General features: G+C 38.8%; 3 protein-coding genes and 1 long non-coding RNA gene across 10 annotated transcripts in view; 3 read left to right on the top strand and 1 right to left on the bottom strand.

The window, feature by feature from the left end:
* The first annotated feature begins 1,136 nt into the window (after positions 1–1,136).
* Positions 1,137–2,625, top strand: LOC114550343 (uncharacterized). Its single transcript, XR_003691682.1, has 2 exons — positions 1,137–1,362; positions 2,169–2,625. It is a non-coding gene; the product is annotated as an uncharacterized LOC114550343 (long non-coding RNA).
* Positions 2,626–3,076: 451 nt separating this feature from the next.
* LOC114550117 (zinc finger protein 2 homolog) lies at positions 3,077–11,682 on the top strand. Of its 2 annotated transcripts, none has more exons than XM_028570666.1 (7): positions 3,077–3,202; positions 4,612–4,814; positions 4,956–5,048; positions 5,918–6,013; positions 6,573–6,683; positions 7,423–7,507; positions 9,621–11,682. In XM_028570666.1, the coding sequence occupies exons 1-7, from the start codon at positions 3,163–3,165 to the stop codon at positions 11,102–11,104; spliced, it is 2,112 nt and encodes a 703-aa protein (XP_028426467.1). In that variant the 5' UTR covers positions 3,077–3,162; the 3' UTR covers positions 11,105–11,682. The 2 variants fall into 2 exon arrangements, with proteins under 2 accessions (XP_028426467.1, XP_028426466.1); XM_028570665.1 differs by having other exon boundaries at positions 7,384–7,507.
* On the top strand, positions 11,178–20,508 carry LOC114550118 (nuclear fragile X mental retardation-interacting protein 2). 2 transcript variants are annotated; one of them, XM_028570668.1, is made up of 4 exons: positions 11,178–11,934; positions 18,068–18,844; positions 18,955–18,985; positions 19,670–20,508. In XM_028570668.1, exons 1-4 carry the CDS (start codon positions 11,637–11,639, stop codon positions 19,719–19,721), a joined length of 1,158 nt encoding a protein of 385 aa, XP_028426469.1. In that variant the 5' UTR covers positions 11,178–11,636; the 3' UTR covers positions 19,722–20,508. The 2 variants fall into 2 exon arrangements, with proteins under 2 accessions (XP_028426469.1, XP_028426470.1); XM_028570669.1 differs by lacking the exon at positions 11,178–11,934 and adding an exon at positions 13,077–13,235.
* osgep (O-sialoglycoprotein endopeptidase) overlaps positions 19,493–27,258 on the bottom strand; it is a 26,521-nt gene continuing 18,755 nt past the window's right edge. For 4 of the 5 annotated variants that reach the window (XM_028570673.1, XM_028570671.1, XM_028570670.1 and 1 more), the window contains exons 10-12: positions 21,749–21,824; positions 21,145–21,243; positions 19,493–20,855 (exon numbers count right to left, since the gene is read on the bottom strand). In XM_028570673.1, the coding sequence (XP_028426474.1) occupies positions 20,816–20,855; positions 21,145–21,243; positions 21,749–21,824 (215 nt within the window). In that variant the 3' untranslated portion in view covers positions 19,493–20,815. The remainder of the gene's footprint in view (positions 20,856–21,144; positions 21,244–21,748; positions 21,825–27,258) is intronic. The other variant, XR_003691649.1, reaches the window with a different exon arrangement.

Raw genomic sequence — 27,258 nt, 5'->3', positions numbered from 1 at the left:
GTTACAGTGTCCTTGTACTTTGAGATGACACCAAAAAAAACATTTAGTACACGTGACAAATCAAGTCTTAAAGGAGCAGTGTGTACGCCTCCCCTCACCCCTTCCTCTCCAAGCGTGTTTGAGAACGTTCAGATAACGTTAAAACGTGAAAGGCCCTCTTTAAAGCCGGTGTTTGGATTGTCTGTTTTGGGCTACTGTAGAAACATGGCGAGCTCCATGGAAAAGGTCCCGCTCCATATGTAGATATGAAGGGCTCATTTATAAGCTAATGGAAACACAACAATTCTTAGTTACAGGTGATTATACACTAAGAAAAAGCTAATTATGAATTATATATTCCATTACTGACAATAGATCCCCCTATATCCTACACCATGGTCCTTTAAATGTTTAACAAATGGTCCCGAGTGAGTGTTAGGCTGCATGTATGAAATACACTCTTTTGCCTAAGTGTCAGTAATACCTTTAATTTAATTTAATTTAATTACCAAGTGGTAATAGAGAAACTTGCTCCTCACCTTGAGAGTGAGACATCTTAAAGCGTGGTCTGTCAGAATGAAGCTATTGTAAACTAACTGCTGTCAATAGTTAGCATTAGGGGTCATCAGTTAGAAGATAAAAACTTTATTTACACAATACCTACCAGTGGTGTGTCAATGTTACGATTGACACAAGTGGACAGCTAAGCTGTTGTTATCAAAAATATAATGTGAATGTGACATGTATCTGTGAATGTGACAATCATCTTGGTAGCAATGTCAAGTATAATCAATGTAATATCAAAATATTTAAGCTAAATTGTTTTATATAGAAAACGTAATTCCTTAAAGACATCTATGATAACACAAAATAGCACCGAACTGATGTAATAACAGGGTGACATAGTCATGTGATGTCACTCGAATAAGAAGAGTGACTTGATAGAGGGTAAAACGTTTTGGTGATGTCTTTCTGACATCTATTGTTTACGATACAAATACAAATAAACCAGAAAAGCCAATGGCCTATATATTATCACAGAATGCAATATTCGAAAGTGAGACTGAAGTGTTACTTACTACTGTCAAAAGTACTGTTTTCAATGGAAAGAAAGGACACATTAAACACTATGGTTTTTATTTTATTTTGAAGGACCATATGACATTGTGTGTGTGTTCTCTTCCGGGAAGCTCGAGCTGTAGCCAGCAAATATGGCACCAGGCGCAACTCCCGTGACGGAGTCAGAAAAAGACCTTAAAATGTTTAAATCTAAAGAAGTTTCGATATCTTTACCGAAACACTCCTACTGGTATGACTTTTGGATGTTCGTGCTCTTTGACATCGTATTTTTCCTCATCATGTATTTCATAGTCCCGTAGAAAGGTAAGTGGGAATCAATGGAGAGGTTTCTAATTTACGTTGAGGGCGCCTAGCTACGGAAGTTGCTCAACTAGCTAGCTAGCTAGCTAACGTTACTGAGCTAGCTGGCTCGTTAGTCTTATTAACATAGTGATAGATAATTGAGATAACGCTATTTACTTTTCACTATTTTGTCATTAATAGAATTGTATATTAATTAAACCTGGGTAAGAATTCTTACTAACGGACAGTACTCAACCTAACCACTACTGTTAGCTAGGTAACGTTACGGGTAACCACAGTGGTCACAATGTAACGTTAAACATACCCAGATTACTCTTATACAGGACCAAGAAAAGCATGGAATCCGCATATTTGAGAAGCCAGAACAAGGAAATGTTTGCTATTTGTGCTTGGGAAATTCAAATTACCCAAAAGAGTAATGTAGCTATTATCGGAATAGATGTCGGTGTCTTATCTGTAGAGCCACAATAATCGACCAGTTCATTTCAGCTTTAATGTGTGCCATTTAAATTGCAATGTAATCGTCCCCTGGTTGTTAGTTTAAAATTACTGATGAGACATTGTCTTCATGATGCAGTTTTTTTGTGAGGAAATTAATTTACCAGTAATTAACATAAAGGCTGAGGTGAATACTTGAATCTTTCTACAGCACAATGCAGTAATATTGGTGCTGAAGCCCCCTGTCAACATTTGAAAAATCTTGCCCTTCAGTTTAAAGAAAAAATGTTGTAGGCTGGTCAATTAATTGTATGTTGTATGTACCTTTTTTATTTAGTTTGATGAACTTTAACTTACTTTTGTTGAAGGGTTGTCTCCTGGACTCTGGAGTCTGAAGACATGGAGTGTTGGTCCTGCCCTGCTGTTAGGAATGCTAACCCAGCTTCGACTGAATTTAACACCACTTTATTGGATATCACATCCCACGTTTCTGTGCCTTAGACCATGGAACTGCTTCACACACATGTGGCATCCTGCTTTGACATCAAAGTCCCACAGAGCTCCTACCGTCTGTGACCTGTTGCTGTGGACTGTCTTTTTGCAGGGATGCATTCACGTTGTTGCCGTGGGAAGGAGATAAACTATATAATTCTTTTTTTTATTAAAAGTGACAATGGCCATCTTATGATCCAGTGTGGGGGCTGTGAAGTGGAGAAACAAGATTTTACTTGCACACCATATATTATATTGTGGAATTTAATTCCAGCACATTAAAATGTTGAAAGTTTGCACATGGTAAATAAAATGTTTTACCTACCTTCTAAATGGTGACCATTTGTTTCTTGTTTAGCACCGTGTCATATTCATATTTACACACATTGTTAATATATAAGTACAATATGTCTTTGATTTATTATGCATCTTTTGCTAAATTGCCTTGGAGAGTTATTTCTGCTGCTGTATTTATAATTTGGTAGTTAATAACTTTAATGGTAATACACAACCAACAGCCATTAATACACTGTTTAGTTCACCTGTTAGAGACAAGCCAACTACTGGGTTTTTACCTACATGGATTATCTAATGACTATCTACATACATTAATTCGTTTTCTTTATGTTAAATATATCTAATCATTGCATTCTGCATATTATCAGTTGGTGCTATTACTGAGAAGTACTTTTGTATAGCTACACTTTATTCTTACCAAGCATATACTGGTTGTTATCATAGACCGGTTGTTACTTAAAGCTCTTATTGTGAAAGTGTACTGCACGTGTTTCCGGTCTGTAAGAAGCTAACAAATGGCTTGCAAGCTGGTGTTCGGGGACTTTTAAAAAGTGATTGTACATTTTCTTAATCATGGAAACGACAGGCAGTTCCTATCAAGTGGAAAACACAGGTCCGTTTTATTGTGTTGTGTTTCACAATGTTGGCGTAGCTTACAGCCAACTAACGTTAGCTGTATGCATAGTGTCGTTATCGCGTAACCCCAGCTAATAGCAGTGGTTGTAGCTAACAGACGTAATGTAAACAGCAAATTATGAAATTATGGCAACATTTACTTTATGTAAAAGTAGGTAAGAAGGTGTGGAGTTTCCTTTGTGATTATGACAAGTTTTAAACCAGTATTTTCTAAGCCAAAAGTCCCACTGTTTTGGCTATGTGGCTAACTATTTCTAAATTCACTCAATGTTGTTTCTAGGTTCAGAACATTATACAGTATATGACCTGGGCAGGTTCAAAGGCAACAGGAACAGGACAAAGTAAAATAGGCTGAAATGTAAAGCACGGAGCTAGAAAACATGAGGCTAAAACATTGCTGTTGTATATCCTCACTCCAGTTTTCAACACACCAAAGCTACTGTGGCAGTATTAGTTTAATAGGCGTTTCTTTTTTCTTGCCAGTTGTTTTAGGTATTCAATATAACAACAGCTTTCTGTACTATTTGTTGTGTAATTTGCATGTTTTTACTGTAATACAGTTCTCTAATCTGCCAATACTCCAATACATGCACTGTGGAAAACATCATACAGGAGGTTCCCTCAATGACCAATTAATTACCTACGCCTACTTTAAGCCCTTTGTCTTTTCAATATTTAAGCCATATTTAAACTAAAGTTTTCAACCTAAATAGTCACACACCAGACCCTGTGTATAAGTATATATGTTTTATTTTATAAGCAAACATGCACACATTACAGTCAGGTTCTACCACATCCATGTGTAACAAGAAGACACTTCGTAAAGGTATATCATAACCAGTGGTGGAATGTAACTAAGTACATTTACTCAAGTACTGTACTTGAGTACACATTTGAGTTGCTTGTACTTGAGTCTTTTCGTGCCACTTTCTACTTCTACTCCGCTGCATTTCAGAGAGAAATATTGTACTTTTTACTCCACTACATTCATCTGTTACAGCTTTAGTAACTTTAGAAATTACGATTTTTGCACGCAAAAACACATGTAGTATGTAAAATATGTTTTATTATAAATTAAACTACCCAACAACAAGTCCAGATGAAATGATTAGATGATTAAACACTAAGTTGATTGACAGAACTGTTTTTATCGTTTCCAGTTTTTTAAATGTGAGGATTTTTCTGCATTGAGTATTGTAACTTTTAATACTAGTACATTTTCAGGATTGCATAATTATACTTAAGTAACATTTTCAATTCAGGAGTTTTACTTGCAAAAGAGGGTTTTTAGAGTGTGGTATTAGTACTTTTACTTAAGTAAAGGATCTGAATACTTCTTCCACCGCTGATCATGACCCTGTCCACCCCATGTCTATGTTTGCACAGATATATTCTTGCCGTTGTCATCATTGAGGCTGCTGATACCTCCTCTGCGGCTCCTTTCTGCAGCGATGTGGCAAGTGGCTCAGCGGAGAGAGGTTCTCGATTATGAAAATCTCGACGAGTTTGTGACGCTGGTCACGGCTACAGTGCCAGAGCTGCTCAACCCAAAGCAAAGAGGCACGCTGCTTCTGCGACTGAGAGCCAAAGTGAGTCAGCGGGTTTCACATGTGATCAAGTTACAGAAATGTTGACAATCATACAATAATGTCATACTTCATGGATGCGGTTATAACTCAATGTCTTGCTGAGAGGACACCTCTCTCTTCTTTCAACATCTTTCTCTTCAGATTATTCTTGAGTTGTGCAGAAATGAGGAAACGGCCAACATTTTGTGCATACAGCCTCACCTAGAACGAATCCGCCCTCCTGGATACACAGGCGTAAGTGAGAGTGTGACAGTGTTTTCACAGCTGCCTTATTACAATTCCCCAAAAAATAGGTGACAACATGTCAGTCTTTTCTAGGGCTGCAACTAACGATTATTTTCATTGTCGATTAAACTGTTGGTTATTTTCTCAATTTATTGAGAAATTATTTTCTCTGTTTGCTCCAGAAAATGCCAGAAAATGGTGAAAAATGATCAGTTTGGGCTGGGTAATATATCAATATTATATCGACATGATATATGAGGCTAGATATCGTCTGAAATTTTGAATATCATGATATGAAAAAAGTGTTGGTGACTGCATTCCAGTAAAGTGGTGTAATTTTCTGAACTCTTTGCATTTACCCACTTAGTCATTATGTCCACATTATTGGTGATTATTTATCAAAACATAAATATTTTGTGAAAGCACCAATAGTCAATCCTACAACATCTCCGCACTATTTAAATCTATGTATTTTCTCAAACATATTGTGATATTGGATTTTTCTTTTCCATATCGCACAGCTCTAGGATCAGTGTTTCCCAAAGCCCAAGATGACGTCCTCATATGTCTTGTTTTATGAACTCAAAGATATTCAGTTTACTGTCACAGAGGAGAGAAGAAACTAGAACAATATTCACATTTTAGAAGCTGAAATCTGAGAAGTTTTACCTTTTTTGTCATAAAGAAAACCTCAAACCGATTAATTGTTTATCAAAATAATTGCCGATTAATTTAGTAGTTGACAATTGATTAATCTTTGCAGTTCTAGTCTTTTCTGACATTGTCAAGTATACAGGTGCCTTGAGCTTGTACTGGTAAGATGGAGCATTGATATGCTTATATTGTTTTGATAAATAATGGTGATTAATGTCTTTCAGAGTGGGGATGCAGAAGTGGATGCAGAGGAGGCCATTTTTGTGGAGCTCATCCAAACACTACTGAAAGACCCAGCAGAGAGGGAGCATTTTTACCAGGCAAGGCAGCTTCACGTGTAGTCTCGCATTGCCACACCTTCCTCCACAGCGCCGCAAAGGAGGGTCTGGCTAGTCCACACAGCATTCCGGGATGGGAGAGTGCTCTGGGAGATTGCTCTCACAATCGTCATGGGTGGTGGTAAGCACCGGACGAAACCCCAGTGACGCTGCAAAATAGCCTCGGGAAGGAACTTGTTTTGGTGGAACATGTGTATGTTTTAAAAGTTGTTTTACAGAAACAGAAAACGCCGATTGGACAGATAGTCTAGCTAGCTGTCTGGATTTACCCTGCAGAGATCTGAGGAGCAGTTAACCATAGTCCTCACAAATCCACCTCAGTTTAGAACGCCAACACAAAGGAAGAGGAAGATGACGGACATCCGGCCAAAAAGAGTGACATCCAGCGGAATTTCCGGCGGCACTGGATAAATCCTGGAAAGGGAACGTCGTGGATTTAGACTAACATGTAACCCAGCTGGCATCTGAAAGAGAATCTTTTTCTGCACCTGTTTTTTTTTTTAACTTCATTTTGAGTAACCATTACCTTTGTACTCCCCAGGAGGTTTTTCCAACAGAGTATGGTCCCAGCTACGACACAGACATGCAGCTGCTCGTGTGGGAGTTTCTGTCTAAACTGGAGAAACTCCTGCCAGTACCAGACCTCAGTCAGGTAGAAAACCACTGGTTTTTGGTCATTGGTCACTCCATACTTTAAATATACTTAGTATAATTCTATGTATGTACAATAACTAATAATAATTTCTAATAAGACTATCCACTATAATCAATACATGTCGTCATCTTTAGGATGTGCCTTTATTTTGAAATTCCCCCTTCATATTTATTCTTTTTATTAAAAAAAGAGGAGTTTGTTTTGAATTTAAATGTCTGGAAGAGTTTAGTAATGAAATTATCAAATCTTATTTTAGTTGCTTTTTGTAATATTTAAATGTAACTGATTGTGTTAAATGGGCTTATGTGTATCGTCTCGTATTGGTCGCTGCTACTTGAAACATACACAGTCTTGTCCCAGAATGTCCCAACCTTTCTATTTCTGATTTTAAGTCTGGAATAAAGGTTCTAACATAAACATGATGATATAAGAACATTTCATTTTCACTTTGAGTGTTGTGTTTACAGGCTTTTATATATTTGATTTAAAGTTAATTTCTTCTGTCATTATGAAAAATACTATTGATAACATAGTATATTTAGTTTGTCATGTGTATATAAAAAAATTAATATTGGCCAAAACCAATATGTATGTAATAATATATGTATATGGTTGTCAGTTTTGTCACATTTCACTCTGAATTGACTGTATGATCACCTTTATTCTTGCTGACACTTTGGCTCTTGTTCATAAACAGACGGTGTCATGGCTGACCTCTGCCCCCTCTGTTCTGAAGGACTGCCTGAAAGAGCTCACCAATCCCGACGACCTGAGGTCTCTCCTGCAGCACCACAAATGTCTCGAGCACCTTGGAACACAAGGTAAACCAGACACATCCATTTATATATATATATATATATATATATATATATATATATATATATATATATATATATATATATATATATATATATATATATATATATATATATATACTTTATTTAATCAGGAAAATCACATTGAGATCAAGATCCTGTTTACAAGTGAGACGTGAGTACAAAGTGAAATATCAAACAGAAATACAATCAAATGAAAATAAGAAGGTAAAGCTATGATCAGGCTCCAAAAATCTGGCCCGACCCTACATGAACCCCCGTAGTTTCTGTTTAAAGGTCCCATGGCATGAAAATGTCACTTTATGAGGTTTTTTAACATTAATATGCGTTCCCCCAGCCTGCCTATGGTCCCCCAGTAGCTAGAAATGGTGATAGGTGTAAATCGAGCCCTGGGTATCCTGCTCTGCCTTTTGAGAAAATGAAAGCTCAGATGGGCCGATCTGGAATCTTGTCCTTATGAGGTCAGAGAATTTGGCCCGCCCATGAGAAAGAGAGAGACATCATGGCTTTCAAACAAGCAAAGTGGCAGTTGGTCAAGGCCACACCTCCCTCCCACTCTCCTCCTCTATAGCTACAGACACAGAAATGACACATACTAAGGAAAGCTCATTGTGGGACTGGCTCTAGTGGCTGTAATTCTGCACCAAGGCTGAATTTCGGGGGAAAGGTATTAGGGGACCACAAAGGTCTATATAAAAGCATACAAAAAGCAGCATGTCATAGGACCTTTAAGGCCGAGCCTTAACCACTGCAGCAGTTTTAGGCCTGAGATTAAAACCCTGAATGTCTTTTGCTTTTTTCTCCATGCGTGTATGTTATATATATCTAGAACATTGTGGTTACACACAGCGGTATACAGCCCATACATTTATTATGACATTACGCAGACTATAAGGTCTGCATTGAAAGAAAAAAATGTGCGCCGACCCGATTCAAATACAGGGGAATTTTAGAAATGACTGCCCGGCTTGTTCCAAACCTGGCGCGTCAGGTTTGGGTCCAATTGGGTTTGGGCAGATCAAAGCTGTAGTACTTAGTTTTATCTTCTGCTGCTTTTTATCCAAAAAGTTACTGCTATTAAATATAACTGTTGCATGTAAATAACATCCTGTACAAATAATAACAAGGCTTCAGACAAGGTGTCTACACTAAGCCAGCTCAATTAAAAAACTTAGCATTTTTGTCTGTTTTGGCCCTCTGTCACAATACGCTGGCATTTTTGTCACCTCAAACTGTACCCTTTTCAACAACTTTCCCCAGAGTGGCTGAATCTCAAAGCGTACCTCATGTTTTCATGTGGACGGGGAAAACTGAGCTTTAGGAAACCGATTATGTAAGCTGACCAGACCGCCATTATCATTATCCTGTATTTGTTTATATAGTCAAAAACGTTGAGATCATAAAATTGTGATTTATTAACAGTTCGTCGCAGCGTAGGAAAGAAACACTGCTAGTATTTTGAGATCACGTCATTATTTTATACTCATTGACAACAGAAAGAGAAAAATATGTAAATAAGAACAACTAAATTGGGAGATGACTGAGCAGATGACACTGAGCAGAGATTTAATAACCAGTAACCAGATGGCTACAGGGTTCCCAGCATGATCACAAAGCACAGGGGAGACGCTTTGTTTCTCTCACTATGACTAGATTCGGTGCTCGCTCCGAAGCTAATCGCATCACTCTCTCACTCGCTCTACCACACACTCCCCACACACGCCGGTCCTGCTGTTTCCTTAGAAAGATTGACGCACACACCAACACACAAGTATAAACTTCAGGCCACTTAACGTAGGCTACGTCAAAAGCTCTGCGTGGGCCAAGCCATAAATCACGCTTGAGTTGTTCTCCTGTTGTTGTTGTTGTTGAGGTATTTTTGTGTGGGTGGAGATCAAATATGACTGGTGTGGACACATGTTTTAGCCAGCTCATTGTTGTCCTATGGGAGAAGACGCCACATAGACGGCACATAACCGGGCATCTGAACCGGGCAATGTTGCAGCTGAAAGGGACTCAAAATAGTTGTGCAACAACACAAACAAAATGTTTTATCAAAACATAAAACAACTACTTATTTTTTCTGTGTTTTGCACAGGTACCACTTTGGAGATATCCACCCAGGTCTTTGCCTGCTCAGAGTGTCCGTTCTTCCACATGCAGGAGTCCTACCTGCTGCAGCACATTGAGCACAGTCACCCTGAGCAGTACGGCAAACTCCAGAGGTCTGCAGAGACTGCGGATATCCCCAAGAAGAAGGCCCAGCGTCCTGAGTTCCCCAAGCCTTTCCCCATCCACGACAGGCCTGACCCTCACATGTGCCAGGAGTGCGGCAAAACTTTCACGCGCGCCTCAGACGTGACGCGTCACCAACGGACACACACAGGCGAGCGCCCGTACACTTGCGAGGAGTGTAAGAAGGGCTTCAAGAACTCTTGGGATCTGACTAGACATCAGCGCATTCACACAGGGGAACGGCCCTTCCTCTGCTCCCAGTGCGGCAAGCGCTTCACACAGATGGGCTTGCTCAAGCTGCATTTCGAGCGAACGGCCTGCGGACAGATGTGCAACCCTCCCCTCGAGCTCACGACAGAGGTCATCGTAGCAGAGGAGGCATCACAGAATGCGGACGGTCAGTACAAATGCCAGAAATGTGACGAGAGCTTCGGTAGCATCCTGGAGCGGCTGAAGCACAGGCAGAGGCACGTGGTCAGGCGACAGTACAAATGCTCCCTGTGCGAGAAGATATACAGCCGAGCGTCGGACCTCAAGAGGCACCAGATGAAACACACCGGCGAGCGGCCGTTTGCCTGCGAGTGTGGGAAAAGCTTCACGCACGTGTGGCTGCTGAACAAGCACCAGCAGATCCACACCAGGGAGCGTCCGTACCCCTGCACCGAGTGCGGAAAGAGCTTCACACAGCTCCAGATCCTCAACAGGCACCTGCTGACTCACAACGGCCAGCGGCCTTTCCAGTGCTCCTACTGCGAGAAGAGCTTCGCCCAGCTGGCCAGCCTCACGCGCCACGAAAGAATCCACACGGGCGAGAGGCCGTACCTCTGCACCACCTGCCAGAAGACGTTCCTCACCCACGGAGAGCTGGTGAGGCATCAGCGCAGCCACAGTAACTTCAGGCCGTTCAGCTGCCCACGTTGCCCGAAGAGCTTCAAAACCAAGCGAGCTCAGAGCGAACACCTCAATACACACACAGGAGAGCGGCCGTTTGTGTGCACCCGTTGCGGGAAGAGGTTCGCCAAGTCGACCTCGCTCGTCCGACACAACCTGACTCACACGGGGGAGCGGCCCCACCAGTGCTCCCTGTGCGGCAAGACCTTCCTCACTTCTGGCGAGCTCCTGCTCCACAAGCGGATCCACACAGGAGAGAGGCCCTACCCCTGCTCCTACTGCGAGAGGAGGTTCAGGTGCTCCTCGGACCTCAACATGCACATTCGGACACACACCGGAGAGAAGCCACACAGCTGTCTGCTCTGTAAGAAGAGTTTCTCTACTTCTACGAGGCTGAAGAGACACGTACGCACACACATGGAGAAGGGTATAGTTGTGGAATCATTGAGTCTTTGAGCTGTTAGGAGCTAATGATGTCTTTAATCTATAGGTTTTTAATGTGATCTGTTACATAAGAACCTTCTTAAATGTATAGTACTTCACATGAAAAAACGAAAACATCGACAAATCTCAAAAATGGTCTATCTTTGTGTGCTTTTCTTTCCGAAAAATTGTCTCGGGACACCTCAGACTTAATTTTCCGGGCCCCAGCGAGAGGGACATACCAACCAACCTCACTTTAAAATGATTTAAAAAGAGCCAACTAAACAAGGACTTTAAAAAGGTGCATGACAGACAGGGCAGACAACCAGTATAGCCTGTTGCCAACCAGTTGGTTTGGATCATTATTTAACATTCTCTCTTTAAGTTTCTATGACTTACATGTGTTCTGTCCAGGGGAGAAGACAGAGATGGTAGATAACATGTAGGGTCATAGTAAGGACATTTCAAAAGGTCAATGATCAAAGAGAGGGGGGAGAATCTGGAGGGTAGAGTGTGGGAGAATATATAAAGCCAAGCAAAGTCAAAGAGCAGGGAAGAAAGGACAATGGGAGCTCCAGAAAGAAACAGGACCAGAATGACGGCCAAACTGTCCACAGAGGAACCAAAGAAAATGAAGATTCATGGAAGTGAAGCGAAGGCAGAGAGTGAAGTGTCTGGGCTAGGGGAGGATGAAGAAAGTCAAAATATGAACAAGGAAAGCAAAATACATATGATTAGAAACAAAGCTCTGAAAAGGTGTAACAGTGGAGAGGGGCCACAACGATCTGTGAAAAAGGGAGAGAAAGCCAAAGATGTTAAAGATGGTACCACTGATCAACAGGAGGACTGCTCACATATCCAAGGTTAGTTTTGTTTATTGTGATTGTTAATAGCTCATTCATTGGTTTCTACATCCATCTGCGTAGTAATGGAAATAACTTATGTTGATATTAAAACAATAATGCAATTAGATGACCAGGTTTTGTTTTACATGCTTCTCCTCCACTGTGTGACTGAATACAGGTTTCTATGTAAACTGATCAAAGTTTATCTTATGGGACATTTAAGAAAACAAAGGAATAAGGTACAAGAGCAGGATGTCTGTAATCCACTCAAGACTAATAGAATATGGAAGAACTGGCTCTACATCCATGATGAATGCTCTGATCTTTTGTATAATCAAGTTAGGTTTTCAAATGATTGCTGATGGGGCCAGTCATATAAACAACAGTTGCTACAGTAACAACATCTTGCTAATAAAAATCTCATGAGTGAGTGTGGGACATTTCTACTACTTTTGAGCTGTGGAACAAGGAACTAGTATGTAGTACAAACGGGGACATATTTATATTTTAGAGGTAAGAAATTGGTCAAAACATTCTTTTTATACACACATTTCATACATCAGTAAGTTGGGAGCAGTTCCACCAGTGATATCCTTATAGTTTCCTTTAGAAAATTAGTAGAAGCCTGAAGAAAATATGTCTCCTATCTCAAGAAAAGAACAATTATTGTCATGAAAAGTTAGAAATAAAACTTGTTTTACTTTCCTATTATACCGTATTAATGATCTTGCGACCCCCTAGTGGTGACACATAGGTAGGGAACCCTTTTTAATGTCTAAGTATTATTATTATTATTATTATTATTAACATGGTTGTCTCATCTGTGTGACAGATCAGGAACTAGCTAGTAAGGTATAATTTCTCTCTATTTTGCTTTTCCCATTGTTTTTGAATGTCTTGGTTGATGATGGTGTTCTACACTACAGTCTATGGTTTTACATAAAGTGTAACGCAATAAAACGTGGCTCCATTCAAAGTTAAAACGTCCTGCCTCTTTAAAATAAGTCTGCCTTTTTAAAGAAAACCCATCTATAGATCACAGTAAACTGTTCATTGACCATCACTGTTATCATCATAGGAAGGTTTGAATCATATTTGAATGTTAAAATCATAGACATAATATGGTTAAAATTCCCTCACGTTTCCCGCCGGACCGCTTATTTGTAGGAACTTCCGGTCCCACCCACATTCTCGTGTCGCTTCCGGGTGGCCACTCAAGATTCATCCAGCGAGCCGTCGTTATCTTAACACTGTAAACAAAAGTTACTAAACGGTTTAGCTTCCGCAACACGTTTAACGAGACATGCATATCAAAACAGGTAAGTTTGTACAACTTTCTGACATAGCTGACCGAAATTCCTCACTTCCAGAGGCTATTGTGTCGTCTTGCCGAAGGTGTTAGCAACTGTGCTAACTAGCGCTATCGATAGCCGCCTGCTCGCCGCTTTGAATGAGAGGTTATGAAACTTTGACTTCGGCTAACATGCTAGTTAGCTAGCTGTTAATATCTTGATGCGGTACAACATAAAGCCATCCCCTGGACGACAACGGTTGAATGTTGAGACATTGTTGAACTCGATTAACCATGTTGCAATGGCCGATGAATAAAACCGTCGAGTTTAAGTCGCCGCAACATGACGCTGCTAATTAAAGTTGGCTAACATTGGCGCTGGCTCCTAGCTCTTGCTGTCTTGTTAGCTGCCAGCACCACACGCACGAATCCTAGCGTGTTGATGCGTATGTCTGAAGAGACGCTAATAAAGTAGCCAAGTGACCGTTTTAGTTAGGGACCGAAGAGTATATACAGTTAGCTAGTTTCTAGAAATTTCTGTCACGGTGTTAGAGACGGTCTCCTTGGAGTGGTAAACTAACGTTACCTCTTCAACGTAAACGTTGGTTGATTTGAAATGTGGCGCTTTGGAGCGGGAACGCTATTCAGGCCGCCGGGTGTATCACTTATTTAATTGTTGCGACCCTACAAGTTATGTAACCATACACAGCACTTGTTGGGAGTTTTGCTCTTATTGTCACCAAGGACGTATTTTCAGTTGGCATACCTAAACAACAAGCTCTAATGTCAGGTATGTCTGTCGTGTGCCATGCGGACAGAAAATGGGTCGGCTTGAACTCATTAGTTAATCTACTCGGCAATGCTTGGTAAACCAATCATTCCTTTATCACGAAGAGCCATCACGTGTGGCTGAGTGACACAGATTGTTGTGTAACATCGGTACAGTAACGGTGAGATGTATGGCGACAGGTATTGGAAGCCGTAGGCTGCTGTCCCCACAGAGGTATTACAGCAGCTATATTTTTCTTTAAGTAAACTAAATGTATACTTGCCACTAACTTAGTGTTTTAGTTATTCATAAATCAGCGTTTTTTCAATCATTTAATTAGTATATAAAATACAGTGAGTTAGTGTTTCTCAAAGGACCACTTTACTACTAAAACTGACCACCTACCTCCCAAAATAATAGGCCTTTCACTTAACAGTAGAATCGAAATTACAGCCAAATGAAATAATACTTTTTACAAATGGCTTACTCACTCATTGTCTCTATTACCATCTTAATGAGGAAGAAGCAATTTCTGTCTTCAACATCTTGTCAGTTGACAACAGCGGTGAAATAAGTATTCAGTTCCCTGCCCTTATATTGTTGGTAGTTTAATTTATAATAAAACATCAGATTTTATAAAAGTACATGTTTTGTGTGCAACAATCCTAACCTGTAAAGTAACTAAAGCGGATGAATGTAGTGGAGTAAGAAGTACAATATTTCTCTCTGAAATGCAGCAGAGTAGAAGTAGAAAGTGGCATAAAAAGTACAGTACAGTAAAAGTACCTCAAATTTGTACTTAATTACAGTATTACACTCCACCACTGGTTGACCGTAAAGTCAACTTTATTCCTCAGTTTGACCTTCAAATTTAGTGTAACATTTGACAATGGAGGCATTGTTGGAAAACGGTAAGCTTTGTTGCTGAAATCTGACACAAAACGGCCAATTCAAATTATGTTTGAATTTACATATGACTTTATTTTATATCAGGAAAAAAAACATCTATTTTAATCACTGTTAGGGTTTGGAGTTTCTGGCAGACAGTTCGACAAACGCTGTTTTGAATTTGAAATGAAACCTGGTGTTTTACCAAATCTACTCGCAGAACACTCTTTGAGAAATACGGAGTTAGAGAACTTGGGAGATCCCGATGCAGGAGAAACTCCATATGAGGTGTTTCTCCCCAGCTGTTCCATCCTCTTAATTCGGTATCAGAGGGCTATTTAACAAAACCTAGATAGTGGATTAGCCTAATCTGGGATTTCCCAGTTATCCTGGCTCAGTTTAGCCTTGACTCCGTTTCACAAAAGCAGAGGCACCTACGTTTCTGTTCACTCAGCAACTTATTAGTAGCAGACATTAAAATACAACACTGTTCAGTTAAGCAGTGTATTTTAACATTGTGACCATTTTTTAAATAATTATTCATGTGACAGTCATTGTTACTGTTATTGTTAGACGTTTGGTAAATATATTATGGCAGTTGTTTAGCTGATTAGAAAAGGCTGATAAAGTTGCAAATGTGTTTTAAATATAGTCAGTGATGAAGGGCAGTATATAAAGTGATATGCTACATGTGTTTTCTATAATGGTTCTAACAATGGCTGACTGGTCAGAGACCAATACACCTTTAATTATTTTAGATGATTTATTTCTTTTTTTTCTACAAAGGATCATGTATATTACTCTTCCATGTGCATTTTATTTGGCATTCTTAGCACACATTGTGTGTTCTGTCCAGTGAACTGGGAATATAATTTGGGAGGATTGTACAATTATAAAAACCTATCCTAATTGTACAATCCCCCAAATTATATTCTACTTGACTGGAGCAGTAACTATATACTGTAGGCTACTGTATGTTCAGGAAACAGGGAGAGGACACCTCAATGGTTTTTGACCTTACATTTTGCTGGGCGGAAATAACTGATAAATACGCTGTTAGTCATTGTTTAATTGTGCATTGAGTTTATCACTTAATTATCTTCATAGTTTCTAGATTTTAGAGTCTAATTTCTTCAGTGTCAATCTCCATATTTACAAGGAAGCAAAGCATTTAATATGTAAAGAAGGAAACTCAGCTTCTGTGTGAAAAAAGTCTGCCACGCTTTCTCTCGCTGTTTCATCACAGTGGTCGTGTTTCTTACAAATGTGTTTCACTTCATCAAGCTTCCATAAGAAGCTGCTGCTCACTCTGTGTAAAGTATATGCACAATGGCGTAGTCTCCATTTTAGTATCAGTAAATCTGTGATAGACCTTGCGGTCTGTTGAGGAAAGCCATGAACACGCATCTATCTGAATGACTTCAGCCTGGCTCGACCAAGGGGGTAAGCTTCACTTCAGAACGCGAACCTCCGATGGCGCCATTTTGTTGCTACAAAGCGATCACCTCTTGTTAGCATTACACTGACCGCCTTTTTTTTTACGTCACTTGACTGCGAATAACTTTACATCTGAAGCGTTTAAAGACTCTATTTGTCCATTGTTTATTTCTAAAGAAACACGACAATGTATGTACATATACCTACGCTCTCCGTCTCTGTAAGATTGGAAATGATTGAGATTTCTCTTGGCACAGCTACCAGAAGACTTACAACTTTCAGACACGTTGCTCACGTCACATTTACGTTGTCTCTCTCAGTTGGAGGCTGCGCAGTAAAGCAAGAGATCACCGGAAAAGTGCTTCTAATATCCTTCACTGGTCTCCGTCCAGAGCAAAGGGGTCTGTTGGTCCATTATATACTGTCTATGGGCTCGACCTAGTGGCTCCTCCTCAGCCTGGACTGGCCTTCGTGAAACGCACCGAGCCAGGATGAACAGATTAGACTAGGTCAAGCCTCGCTTTATCAGTTATCCTGGATTAAAAAAATTCTGCTTTTGTGAAAGAGACCCCAGCTCATCTTGTTCTTTTCTCCGATACTTGGCAAATAGGCAGCAATACAGGCAACTGTTGTTGTGCCAAAACTCTGGCTTCTGGAGTCACATGGACACATGAGTCATCCAGCCCTTATGTTTGTTTATATCAATGAACCAAGTGCAAAGATTCTTTTGTATGGGGGAGAACCACAGCCAAGGGAACAAGCTTGTGGTGTGAAATGCCTGTTTTTGTACACAGATTCTTGCCTAACCAACATGGATCGTCAGCAATCTACTCAATACTGTTAAATAAGAGCAGGACTTTGGTTTGTTTTTTACAGTGGGGTTGATATAAATGTGTAAAGATAACAACCAGTTGAGAGAAGAAAAAAAAATGCACGGCAGTTTTTTAAAGGCTTAGGGTGGATCTACTCTGGATTTTACTTGTTTAACTTCTGATGTCACTGCGTGTTCTTAGTTAATTTATTTCCAATAGTTTTTTTTCTTCTTTCAATTAATTTATTTGGATTTATTAACCAATCAAAAGTTTTTATTTAAAATACAATTTCAGTTGCACTTTTGATAAGAGGACATGCTGTTTTGCACAGTTTATATAAAAGTATAAAATATTTTCAGTCTGCAGCTCGTTCTGTTAAGAAAACATGAAAAAATCATATTGAGAACTTGAAATTGTGAGTTGAGTGTTGGGGCCGGGTAAAAATAATCCATTCTCAAATTACAATCGATATTTGAGTGGATCATATATCGATTAATAAACTCCCCAAATCAATCTGTCAATATATGCTTTTTCATGTTAGTCCTGTTAAGTTAAAAGGACTTTAAACAAATGTTTTGGGAGTTAGTGTTAATTTAAACGTTAACCTGGTGCATTATACAAATATTTGGGGGTTGCTTCTTGCTTGTACAAGTTCTCTGAGAATCTGTTTTTATATCCTAGCTAAACTGGTATTGTTGAATTAAATTTCCCTTACCTAACTGATATTGAGTCAGAACCTTGTCACTCGAATCGATTCAGGAAGTAATTGGCAATACCCAGTCCCATTGAGTTTATCGTTGCATCCCTAATTGAGATTTTTAAGGCTTTTTCCAAATGTTGATGTTCTCCAATTGTGATTGTTTCACATGGTAGCCTAAGCACCAATAACTGTAACTTGTTTGTGTGATATGAAGATATTAGTATTTTTGACCAACATGTCAACATCTCTTTCAGGTACATGGGAAGCCAGCAACACCGTGTGTGAGTCCGATACCCTGTGTGATCCAGCCGTCCTCGTTGCAGCCACCAACTCAGAGCCCCACATTCGCAACCGTCGCTTGTCTCCTGGCTCAGGCAACTGCGGAGGGGGTGGGGGTGGAGGCTGCATCTCTGGCAGTGACCAACAGCCCCGGCAGCTTTCACCTGAAGGCGACCTGATCGTCCCCGGCCACGCACACACCTTCAGCTACCGCAGGGACAGAGACCGCAAGGGCCACCAGCACAAAGGCCGCAGCCTTCGCAGGGAAAGTCAGAAGGCAGTCAGCCGAGCAAGCGAGCGGCCCCAAAAGGTTCACCAAAAGGAGAGGTGGGTGGAGGACAGTCTGTCGCTGCTCAAGCCCCCGCCTGCCTTCCCAGTGCAGGACAGCCCCGCCAAGCTGCAGCCGGCCGTCAGCTACGCCTCCAAAGTGAAGGCGGGAGCAGCAAGCGGAGGGCTGGAGGAGGAGCGCCCTGCCATCGGCGTGCTGCTACAGAACCAGTGGGGTCTCAGCTTCATCAGCGAGGCGAGGCCCACCACAGAGGGCCCTGGCCCTCGCCCCGCTGCCAACGCCCTCCCTCCTCAGCCTACAGATGCTCAGCAGGCAGCAGAGCTACAGTTTGAGTCAGTTCTCACAGTCCAGCCTCCGGGGGAAACGCCTGTCCCAGTCGCACGCCCAGAGGGGGACGAGAGCAACGGGAAGCTGCTGCTTAGTTGTCGCCATCTAGTGGAGGCTTTGAACTATCACAGTAGAGGTGAGAGCTATGAGAAGCTTTGAACACACCCTGCCAGATTTTTGTTTTATTTGGAACATTGTCCTTTCATTGCATTCATTCTAACAGTAACTCTCCTTTTGTCTCCTCAGAGTGGAATGCCATCTGTAACAAACAGAAAAAAAGGTACGTTGCCTTAAAGCATTAAACCTGGTCAGTGCTGTCCTGTCCCTTCTCAGGAAAAAAAAAAAACACGGGCAAGATGTAAATTTTATATTTTATTTGTAAGAGACGAGTACAGAGAAACATGGAAAGTTGCCGTGTCCGATGTATTGTACACGCGTACATAGCTAACTTAAAGCCAACACCAGTCCCTTGATGGGCATTGATCTTTTGAGTAATCAGTAATATTACATGGTTTGAAATCCTGAAGTCAGTGAACATAATAATCCAAAACAGGAACAAAAAACATTCAAACAGACAAATGAAGCAAACAAAATGCAAAACATGTATAGCATGAACTCAAGTTAGTGTCATGATTACAGTTGTGGCCAAGTTTGAACCAGGTCTCGCCTTTTGTACAAAATGTTTTTCTGAATCTGCTTTACATCTGATGACATGGTGTTTAAAATTTTGAGAAATAGGCTTCAGCTCCTTTAGACATTTACATGTCATGACAATACATATCCCTTTCAAGGCATAATGTAGATCTGTGGTTCTTGAAAGTGTGTACTACTGTGTCTGCCAATTAGGAGCTTGAATCCATTTTCCAGTGGAACAATGATGTGTACAATGTGGCACTCTGTTGTTGTTTTTTTCGTCTTTTCCAAAAATGTCCCTTGACATTGTTTTGTTCTTCTATTTTGCAGTTCCAAAAAAGGTTGTCTGGTACAAGGAGGCCCAGGAGCACCCAGCCTAGCAGTGTGAGAAACCCAAAGCATATATAAAACACACACACACACCTACATGCACATTAAAACACGTAAAGATGGACAAATTTAAGAGTCCCGCTCTCACACACTGCACTCAGGATGATGTCTTCACACAAAGCCACACTGAGACACTTTGGACTAACTCCTTTGAGATCTTACTGCAATGGACTTTTTTAACGCCTTACAGGAAGCCTGCCTTAATTAATCAGACCTGTTTTCATCGCCTCTCATTACCATTTTTATCTTGTATGTGTAGAGCTGGTCTTTTTAAAAAACAATCAGGAGCTGTAATTTAATTTTCCCCCCTTTTTGAAAGCTACCGTTTATCACCTTTTTTTGTCCTCTGTAAAGAGAGTGGTCAAACAAGCACTTTGTTATAAAATCTGTTGTGACCAATTCCTGTGTGCAAGAAATCCTCACCAGAGTGATTTATCCCCCCCTAGATTAAAAACATAATGTCTTGTACCTGCTTGAGTTTTATGGTTCATGTATGCAGAGGACTTGTGTATCTGTGTCTTCAGTTTACAGAGGGGGTGTAGTCAAAGGCACCCTTTACCCATCAGATCTTAATGCTGTGTCCTTTTTGTTTTTTATTTGATTTCCTAATCGGGTGAATGTTACTCATGAATCCATAAGGAGTCTCACCATGTTCAGTATGTTGATTTTTGAAAGAAAATGTATTGAATAAATAAAATTTACACTGGAGAAAGAGGAGGAATGTAAGTGAACAGTATTGCTTAATAAAATGAATAAACTTGACATGTTCCATCTTAATCTTTTTTTAATTTGAAGTTTTACTGCTGTACAGTTAAATCACGTTTCCCTTCCTGACAGTTACAAAGTACAACAGTTAAACACCAAATTAAAGTGCCAGACATTTTGTAGGGAAAATCTGCACTGGGTGTACATGTTAATGAAGTGTCAAAGTTGCATTGTAAACCTGACCTCCACTCAGCTTTGTTTCAGGTGAACGGTTACTAGCGGGGAACTATAGTAGTCCACCACCGCAACCAGAAGAACTTGTCCCATCGTCATAACAGACCTGCTGCAACAACATATGTAGCACCAAGATGTTGCTCCATCAGTTTCTCCATGTCACCTCCACTTCATCTGTTCTGTACCTACAACAGGAGAAATGTTAATGGTCAACATGGACTGCTAGCACAGCAGGTTAGCAATATCAAAGTTTCTCCCCCATTTGGGAGTGCTTAGAATTTTTGTTATACCAATAGCCCATTGGGACCAAATACATTTCTGAATTTACTCAATATTTACCCTGGATGCTAAATGAGGTGAGAGTAAACAAATCTATACTGCTGGTGTTTTAGCTGGGGGAACCTGGGATCAAAGCAACCAGTTTGTATTTTTTTAACACTTTCCACAAAGGAGACAGATGCAGAGTGTAAAGACCTTTGTGTAATCCATGAGTCTTCCAGCTCCATCACCTGACCGGACCTAAACATCTCCCAGCCAGCTTGAGCAATCATTGCTCCGTTGTCTATGCAGAACCTGTGGCACAAAGTGAACACTGTTATCTGGACTAAACCTGGAACTCAATGTTCTGACAAAGGGCATGTGATGGAGAGAAAATACGACCACTTATTTCAAATAAGGGCTAGATATGGTAATTTTTGTATTGAAGCTGTGTTAAAATTTTTTTAAAGGGCAACCAGTGTTTTTGCATGCCAGTTTATTACCACGCATGCCATTATATTCACTCTACATCTATGTTGAGTAGCAGTACGTGTGTTTTGTTGTAAATGACATTAAAAAAAGCATTTAGCATGATAATCTCATGAATTCAGATGATTGCATTTTTTTTCACGCAGAATTTGACACCTGTACTGGACTGAGTGGAAGTAGACTGTCAAACATTCTAACAGCATTTAAACCATCGTGGGTGTGCTGTGTTTCTGTAAGAGACCTGACAGTTACAGTTTATGTATACAAAGATGAGACCCATTCAAACTTCAGTCTGGGGGGGGGGAGGAGGAGTGTGGTACGGCTGGTTTACCGTTCATCTGTGGCAAACAGCTTGGCTCCTCTCTCCTTACACATCACCCCCATCATCTCCTGCAGACGCAGGTTACCTACACAGGAAACAAGACGTCACATAGGTTGCATCTTGGTAGTGGTAGATAAATTATTTAGTGGCTTTTGTGATTCCTAATTGTGACTTACATCAAAGTATAGTAATCATTGTGTTTTTTTAAACTACTATTCTATGGCTTTTTCCGACATGCTATGTTTGTTTTTTTGTTATCCCTTTTTGACATACTATACGATGTCTTTGCTAATATAGCATCGGTGCCAAAACAACCGGTATCTAAACACGGTTAAAATGCTGTCAGCTAATGTTAAACGGTGTAAAGTGTGACTGTATTTCAGTGTAGGGGATTCCAACACGTAACAGTCTGCAGCTGCTGTCTTTTTATCACTCTTTTCGACATACTATACTATGGCGTTTTATCACTTTTTTTGGACATACTATGGCGTTTTTCGACATACTATACTATGGTATTATAAAAAGTGATAGTATGTTGAAAACAGTGATAAAAAAGCCGAAAAAAGTCATAGTATAGTGTGATGGCCCCAGGCCTGTCGTACATTGTGGTTTGTCTTGTCAATTCGCAGGTGTAGCGGAGATGAGATGCCTGCGATCACCTGGCCGGTCCTTCCAGACTATTTAACCCCGCCTGGTGGCCACATTCAACAACATGTTTTCTCTCTGTTTGAGTTTTCCCTTTGTTCACTACTGACAACATGCACCTCACATTCTCCATTACATCCATACACTTTCATTCATGACTGATACTGACAATCACACCACATCGTTCTATTGTTTGCATCATTACTTAATAAATGTCACTTTATTATTGTTATGTTACTGTGGATCTCCCTCCTTTGTCTGTGAGCTGGTCGTAACATATGTATGTCAAAAAACTGATAAAAAAAGCCATAGTATAGTATGTCGAAAACATTGATAAAGAAGCCATAGTATAGTATGTCGAAAACAGTGATAACAACGCCATAGTATAGTATGTCAAAAACGCCATAGTATGTCGAAAACAGTGATAAAAACGCCATAGTATAGTATGTCGAAAACAGTGATAAAAATGCCATAGTATAGTATGTCGAAAAAAGTGATAAATACGCCATAGTATATGTCGAAAACAGTGATGAAAAAGCCATAGTATAGTATGTCGAAAAAAGTGATAAAGAAGCCAAAGTATAGTATGTCGAAAACAGTGATAAAGAAGCCATAGTATAGTATGTCGAAACAGTGATAATAACGCCATAGTATAGTATGTTGAAAACAGTGATAAAAAAGCCATAGTATATTATGTCGGAAACAGTGATAAAAACGCCATAGTATGTCGAAAAAGTGATTAAAAAAAGCCATAGTATAGTATGTCGAAAACAGTGATAAAAAAGCCATAGTATAGTATTTCGAAAACAGTGATGAAAAAGCCATAGTATAGTATGTCGAAAACAGTGATGAAAAAGCCATAGTATAGTATGTTGAAAACAGTGATAAAAACGCCATACTATACTATGGCGTTTTTATGTATGTATGTCGAAAAAAGTGATAAAAACGCCATAGTATAGTATGTCGAAAAAAGTGATTAAAAAGAGCCATAGTATAGCATGTCGAAACAGTGATAAAAACGCCATAGTATAGTATGTCGAAAACAGTGATAAAAACGGCATAGTATAGTATGTCGAAAAAGTGATTAAAAAAAGCCATAGTATAGCATGTCGAAAAAAGCCATAGTATAGTATGTCAAAAAAACTGATAAAAAGCCATAGTATAGTATGTCGAAAACAGTGATAAAAAAGCCATAGTATAGTATGTCGAAAAAAGCCATAGTATAGTATGTCGAAAAAAGCCATAGTATAGTATGTCGAAAACAGTGATAATAACGCCATAGTATAGTATGTCGAAAACAGTGATAAAAACGCATTAGTATAGTATGTCGAAAACAGTGATGAAAAAGCCATAGTATAGTATGTCGAAAACAGTGATAAAAACGCCATAGTATAGTATGTCGAAAACAGTGATGAAATAGCCACAGTATAGTTTGTCGAAAACAGTGATAAAAAAGCCATAGTATAGTTTGTCGAAAACAGTGATAAAGAAGCCATAGTATAGTATGTCAAAAAAAGTTTTAAAAAAGCCATAGTAGAGTATGTCGAAAAACAGTGATAAAAAAGCCATAGTATAGTATGTCGAAAACAGTGTTAAAAACGCCATAGTATAGTATGTCGAAAACAGTGATAATAACGCCATAATATAGTATGTCGAAAAAGCCATAGTATAGTATGTCGAAAACAGTGATAAAAACGCCATAGTATAGTATGTCGAAAACAGTGATAAAAACGTCATAGATAAGTATGTCGAAAACAGTGATGAAAAAGCCATAGTATGTCAAAAAAAGCCATAGTATAGTATGTCGAAAACATTGATAAAGAAGCCATAGTATGTCGAAAACAGTGATAACAACGCCATAGTATAGTATGTTGAAAACAGTGACAAAAAAGCCATAGTATATTATGTCGAAAACAGTGATAAAAACGCCATAGTATAGTATGTCGAAAAAGTGATTAAAAAAAGCCATAGTATAGCATGTCGAAAACAGTGATAAAAAGCCATAGTATAGTATGTCGAAAACAGTGATGAAAAAGCCATAGTATAGTATGTCGAAAACAGTGATAAAAACACCATAGTATAGTATGTCGAAAACAGAGATAAAAACGCCATAGTATAGTATGTCGAAAACAGTGATAAAAAAGCCATAGTATAGTATTTCGAAAACAGTGATGAAAAAGCCATAGTATAGTATGTCGAAAACAGTGATGAAAAAGCCATAGTATAGTATGTCGAAAACAGTGATAAAAACGCCATACTATACTATGGCGTTTTTATGTATGTATGTCGAAAAAAGTGATAAAAACGCCATAGTATAGTATGTCGAAAAAAGTGATTAAAAAGAGCCATAGTATAGCATGTCGAAACAGTGATAAAAACGCCATAGTATAGTATGTCGAAAACAGTGATAAAAACGGCATAGTATAGTATGTCGAAAAAAGTGATAAAAAAGCCATAGTATAGTATGTCGAAAAACAGTGATAAAAACGCCATAGTATAGTATGTCGAAAACAGTGATGAAAAAGCCATAGTATAGTATGTCGAAAAAGTGATTAAAAAAAGCCATAGTATAGCATGTCGAAAAAAGCCATAGTATAGTATGTCGAAAAAACTGATAAAGAAGCCATAGTATAGTATGTCGAAAACAGTGATAAAAAAGCCATAGTATAGTATGTCGAAAACAGTGATAAAAAAGCCATAGTATAGTATGTCGAAAAAACTGATAAAGAAGCCATAGTATAGTATGTCGAAAAAAGTGATAAAAACACCATAGTATATAGCATGTCGAAAACAGTGATGAAAACGCCATAGTATAGTATGTCGAAAAAGTGATTAAAAAAAGCCATAGTATAGCATGTCGAAAAAACTGATCGAAAAAAGCCATAGTATAGTATGTCGAAAAAAGTGATAAATACGCCATAGTATAGTATGTCGAAAACAGTGATAAAAAAGCCATAGTATAGTATGTCGAAAAAAGCCATAGTATAGTATGTCGAAAAAAATTGATAAATAGCCATAGTATGTCGAAAACAGTGATAAAAACGCCATAGTATAGTATGTCGAAAACAGTGATAAAAACGCATTAGTATAGTATGTCGAAAACAGTGATGAAAAAGCCATAGTATAGTATGTCGAAACCAGTGATAAAAACGCCATAGTATAGTATGTCGAAAACAGTGATGAAATAGCCATAGTATAGTATGTCGAAAACAAAAAAAGCCATAGTATAACTTGTCGAAAACAGTGATAAAAAAGCCATATTATAGTATGTCAAAAAAAGTGATAAAAACACTATAGTATAGTATGTCGAAAAAGGGATTAAAAAGCCATAGTATAGCATGTCGAAAACAGTGTTAAAAAAGCCATAGTATAGTATAAAAACAGTGATGAAAAGCCATAATATAGTAGTCGAAAAACAGTGATGAAAAAGCCATAGTATAGTATGTCGAAAACAGTGATAAATACTATAGTATAGTATGTATGCAAAAACAGTGATAAAAACGCCATAGTATAGATAAGTATGTCGAAAACAGTGATAAAAAAGCCATAGTATAGTATGTGATAAAAAAAGCCATAGTATAGTATGTCGAAAAAACATTGATAAAAAAAAGCCATAGTATGTCGAAAACAGTGATAAAAACGCCATAGTATAGTATGTCGAAAACAGTGATAAAAAAGCCATAGTATAGTATGTCGAAAACAGTGATGAAAACGCCATAGTATAGTATGTCGAAAAAGTGATTAAAAAAAGCCATAGTATAGCATGTCGAAAACAGTGATAAAAATGCCATAGTATAGTATGTCGAAAAAAGTGATAAAAACGCCATAGTATAGTATGTCGAAAACAGTGATAAAAAATAGTGATGATAAAAAGCCATAGTATAGTATGTTAAAAAAACTGATAAAGAAGCCATAGTATAGTATGTCGAAAAAAGTGATAAAAACACCATAGTATATAGCATGTCGAAAACAGTGATGAAAACACCATAGTATAGTATGTCGAAAAAGTGATTAAAAAAAGCCATAGTATAGCATGTCGAAAAAAGCCATAGTATAGTATGTCGAAAAAACTGATAAAGAAGCCATAGTATAGTATGTCGAAAACAGTGATAAAAAAGCCATAGTATAGTATGTCGAAAAAAGCCATAGTATAGTATGTCGAAAAAAGCCATAGTATAGTATGTCGAAAACAGTGATAATAACGCCATAGTATAGTATGTCGAAAACAGTGATAAAAACGCATTAGTATAGTATGTCGAAAACAGTGATGAAAAAGCCATAGTATAGTATGTCGAAACCAGTGATAAAAACGCCATAGTATAGTATGTCGAAAACAGTGATGAAATAGCCATAGTATAGTATGTCGAAAAAAGCCATAGTATAACTTGTCGAAAACAGTGATAAAGAAGCCATAGTATAGTATGTCAAAAAAAGTTTTAAAAAAGCCATAGTAGAGTATGTCGAAAAAGTGATTAAAAAAAGCCATAGTATAGTATGTCGAAAACAGTGTTAAAAACGCCATAGTATAGTATGTCGAAAACAGTGATAATAACGCCATAATATAGTATGTCGAAAAAGCCATAGTATAGTATGTCGAAAACAGTGATAAATACGCCATAGTATAGTATGTCGAAAACAGTGATAAAAACGTCATAGATAAGTATGTCGAAAACAGTGATGAAAAAGCCATAGTATGTCAAAAAAAGCCATAGTATAGTATGTCGAAAACATTGATAAAGAAGCCATAGTATGTCGAAAACAGTGATAACAACGCCATAGTATAGTATGTTGAAAACAGTGACAAAAAAGCCATAGTATATTATGTCGAAAACAGTGATAAAAACGCCATAGTATAGTATGTCGAAAAAGTGATT

Source organism: Perca flavescens, chromosome 23 (genome assembly GCF_004354835.1).
Source record: "Perca flavescens isolate YP-PL-M2 chromosome 23, PFLA_1.0, whole genome shotgun sequence".
Lineage (NCBI taxonomy): Eukaryota > Metazoa > Chordata > Actinopteri > Perciformes > Percidae > Perca > Perca flavescens.
This window is presented reverse-complemented; position numbering and strand designations above follow the sequence as displayed.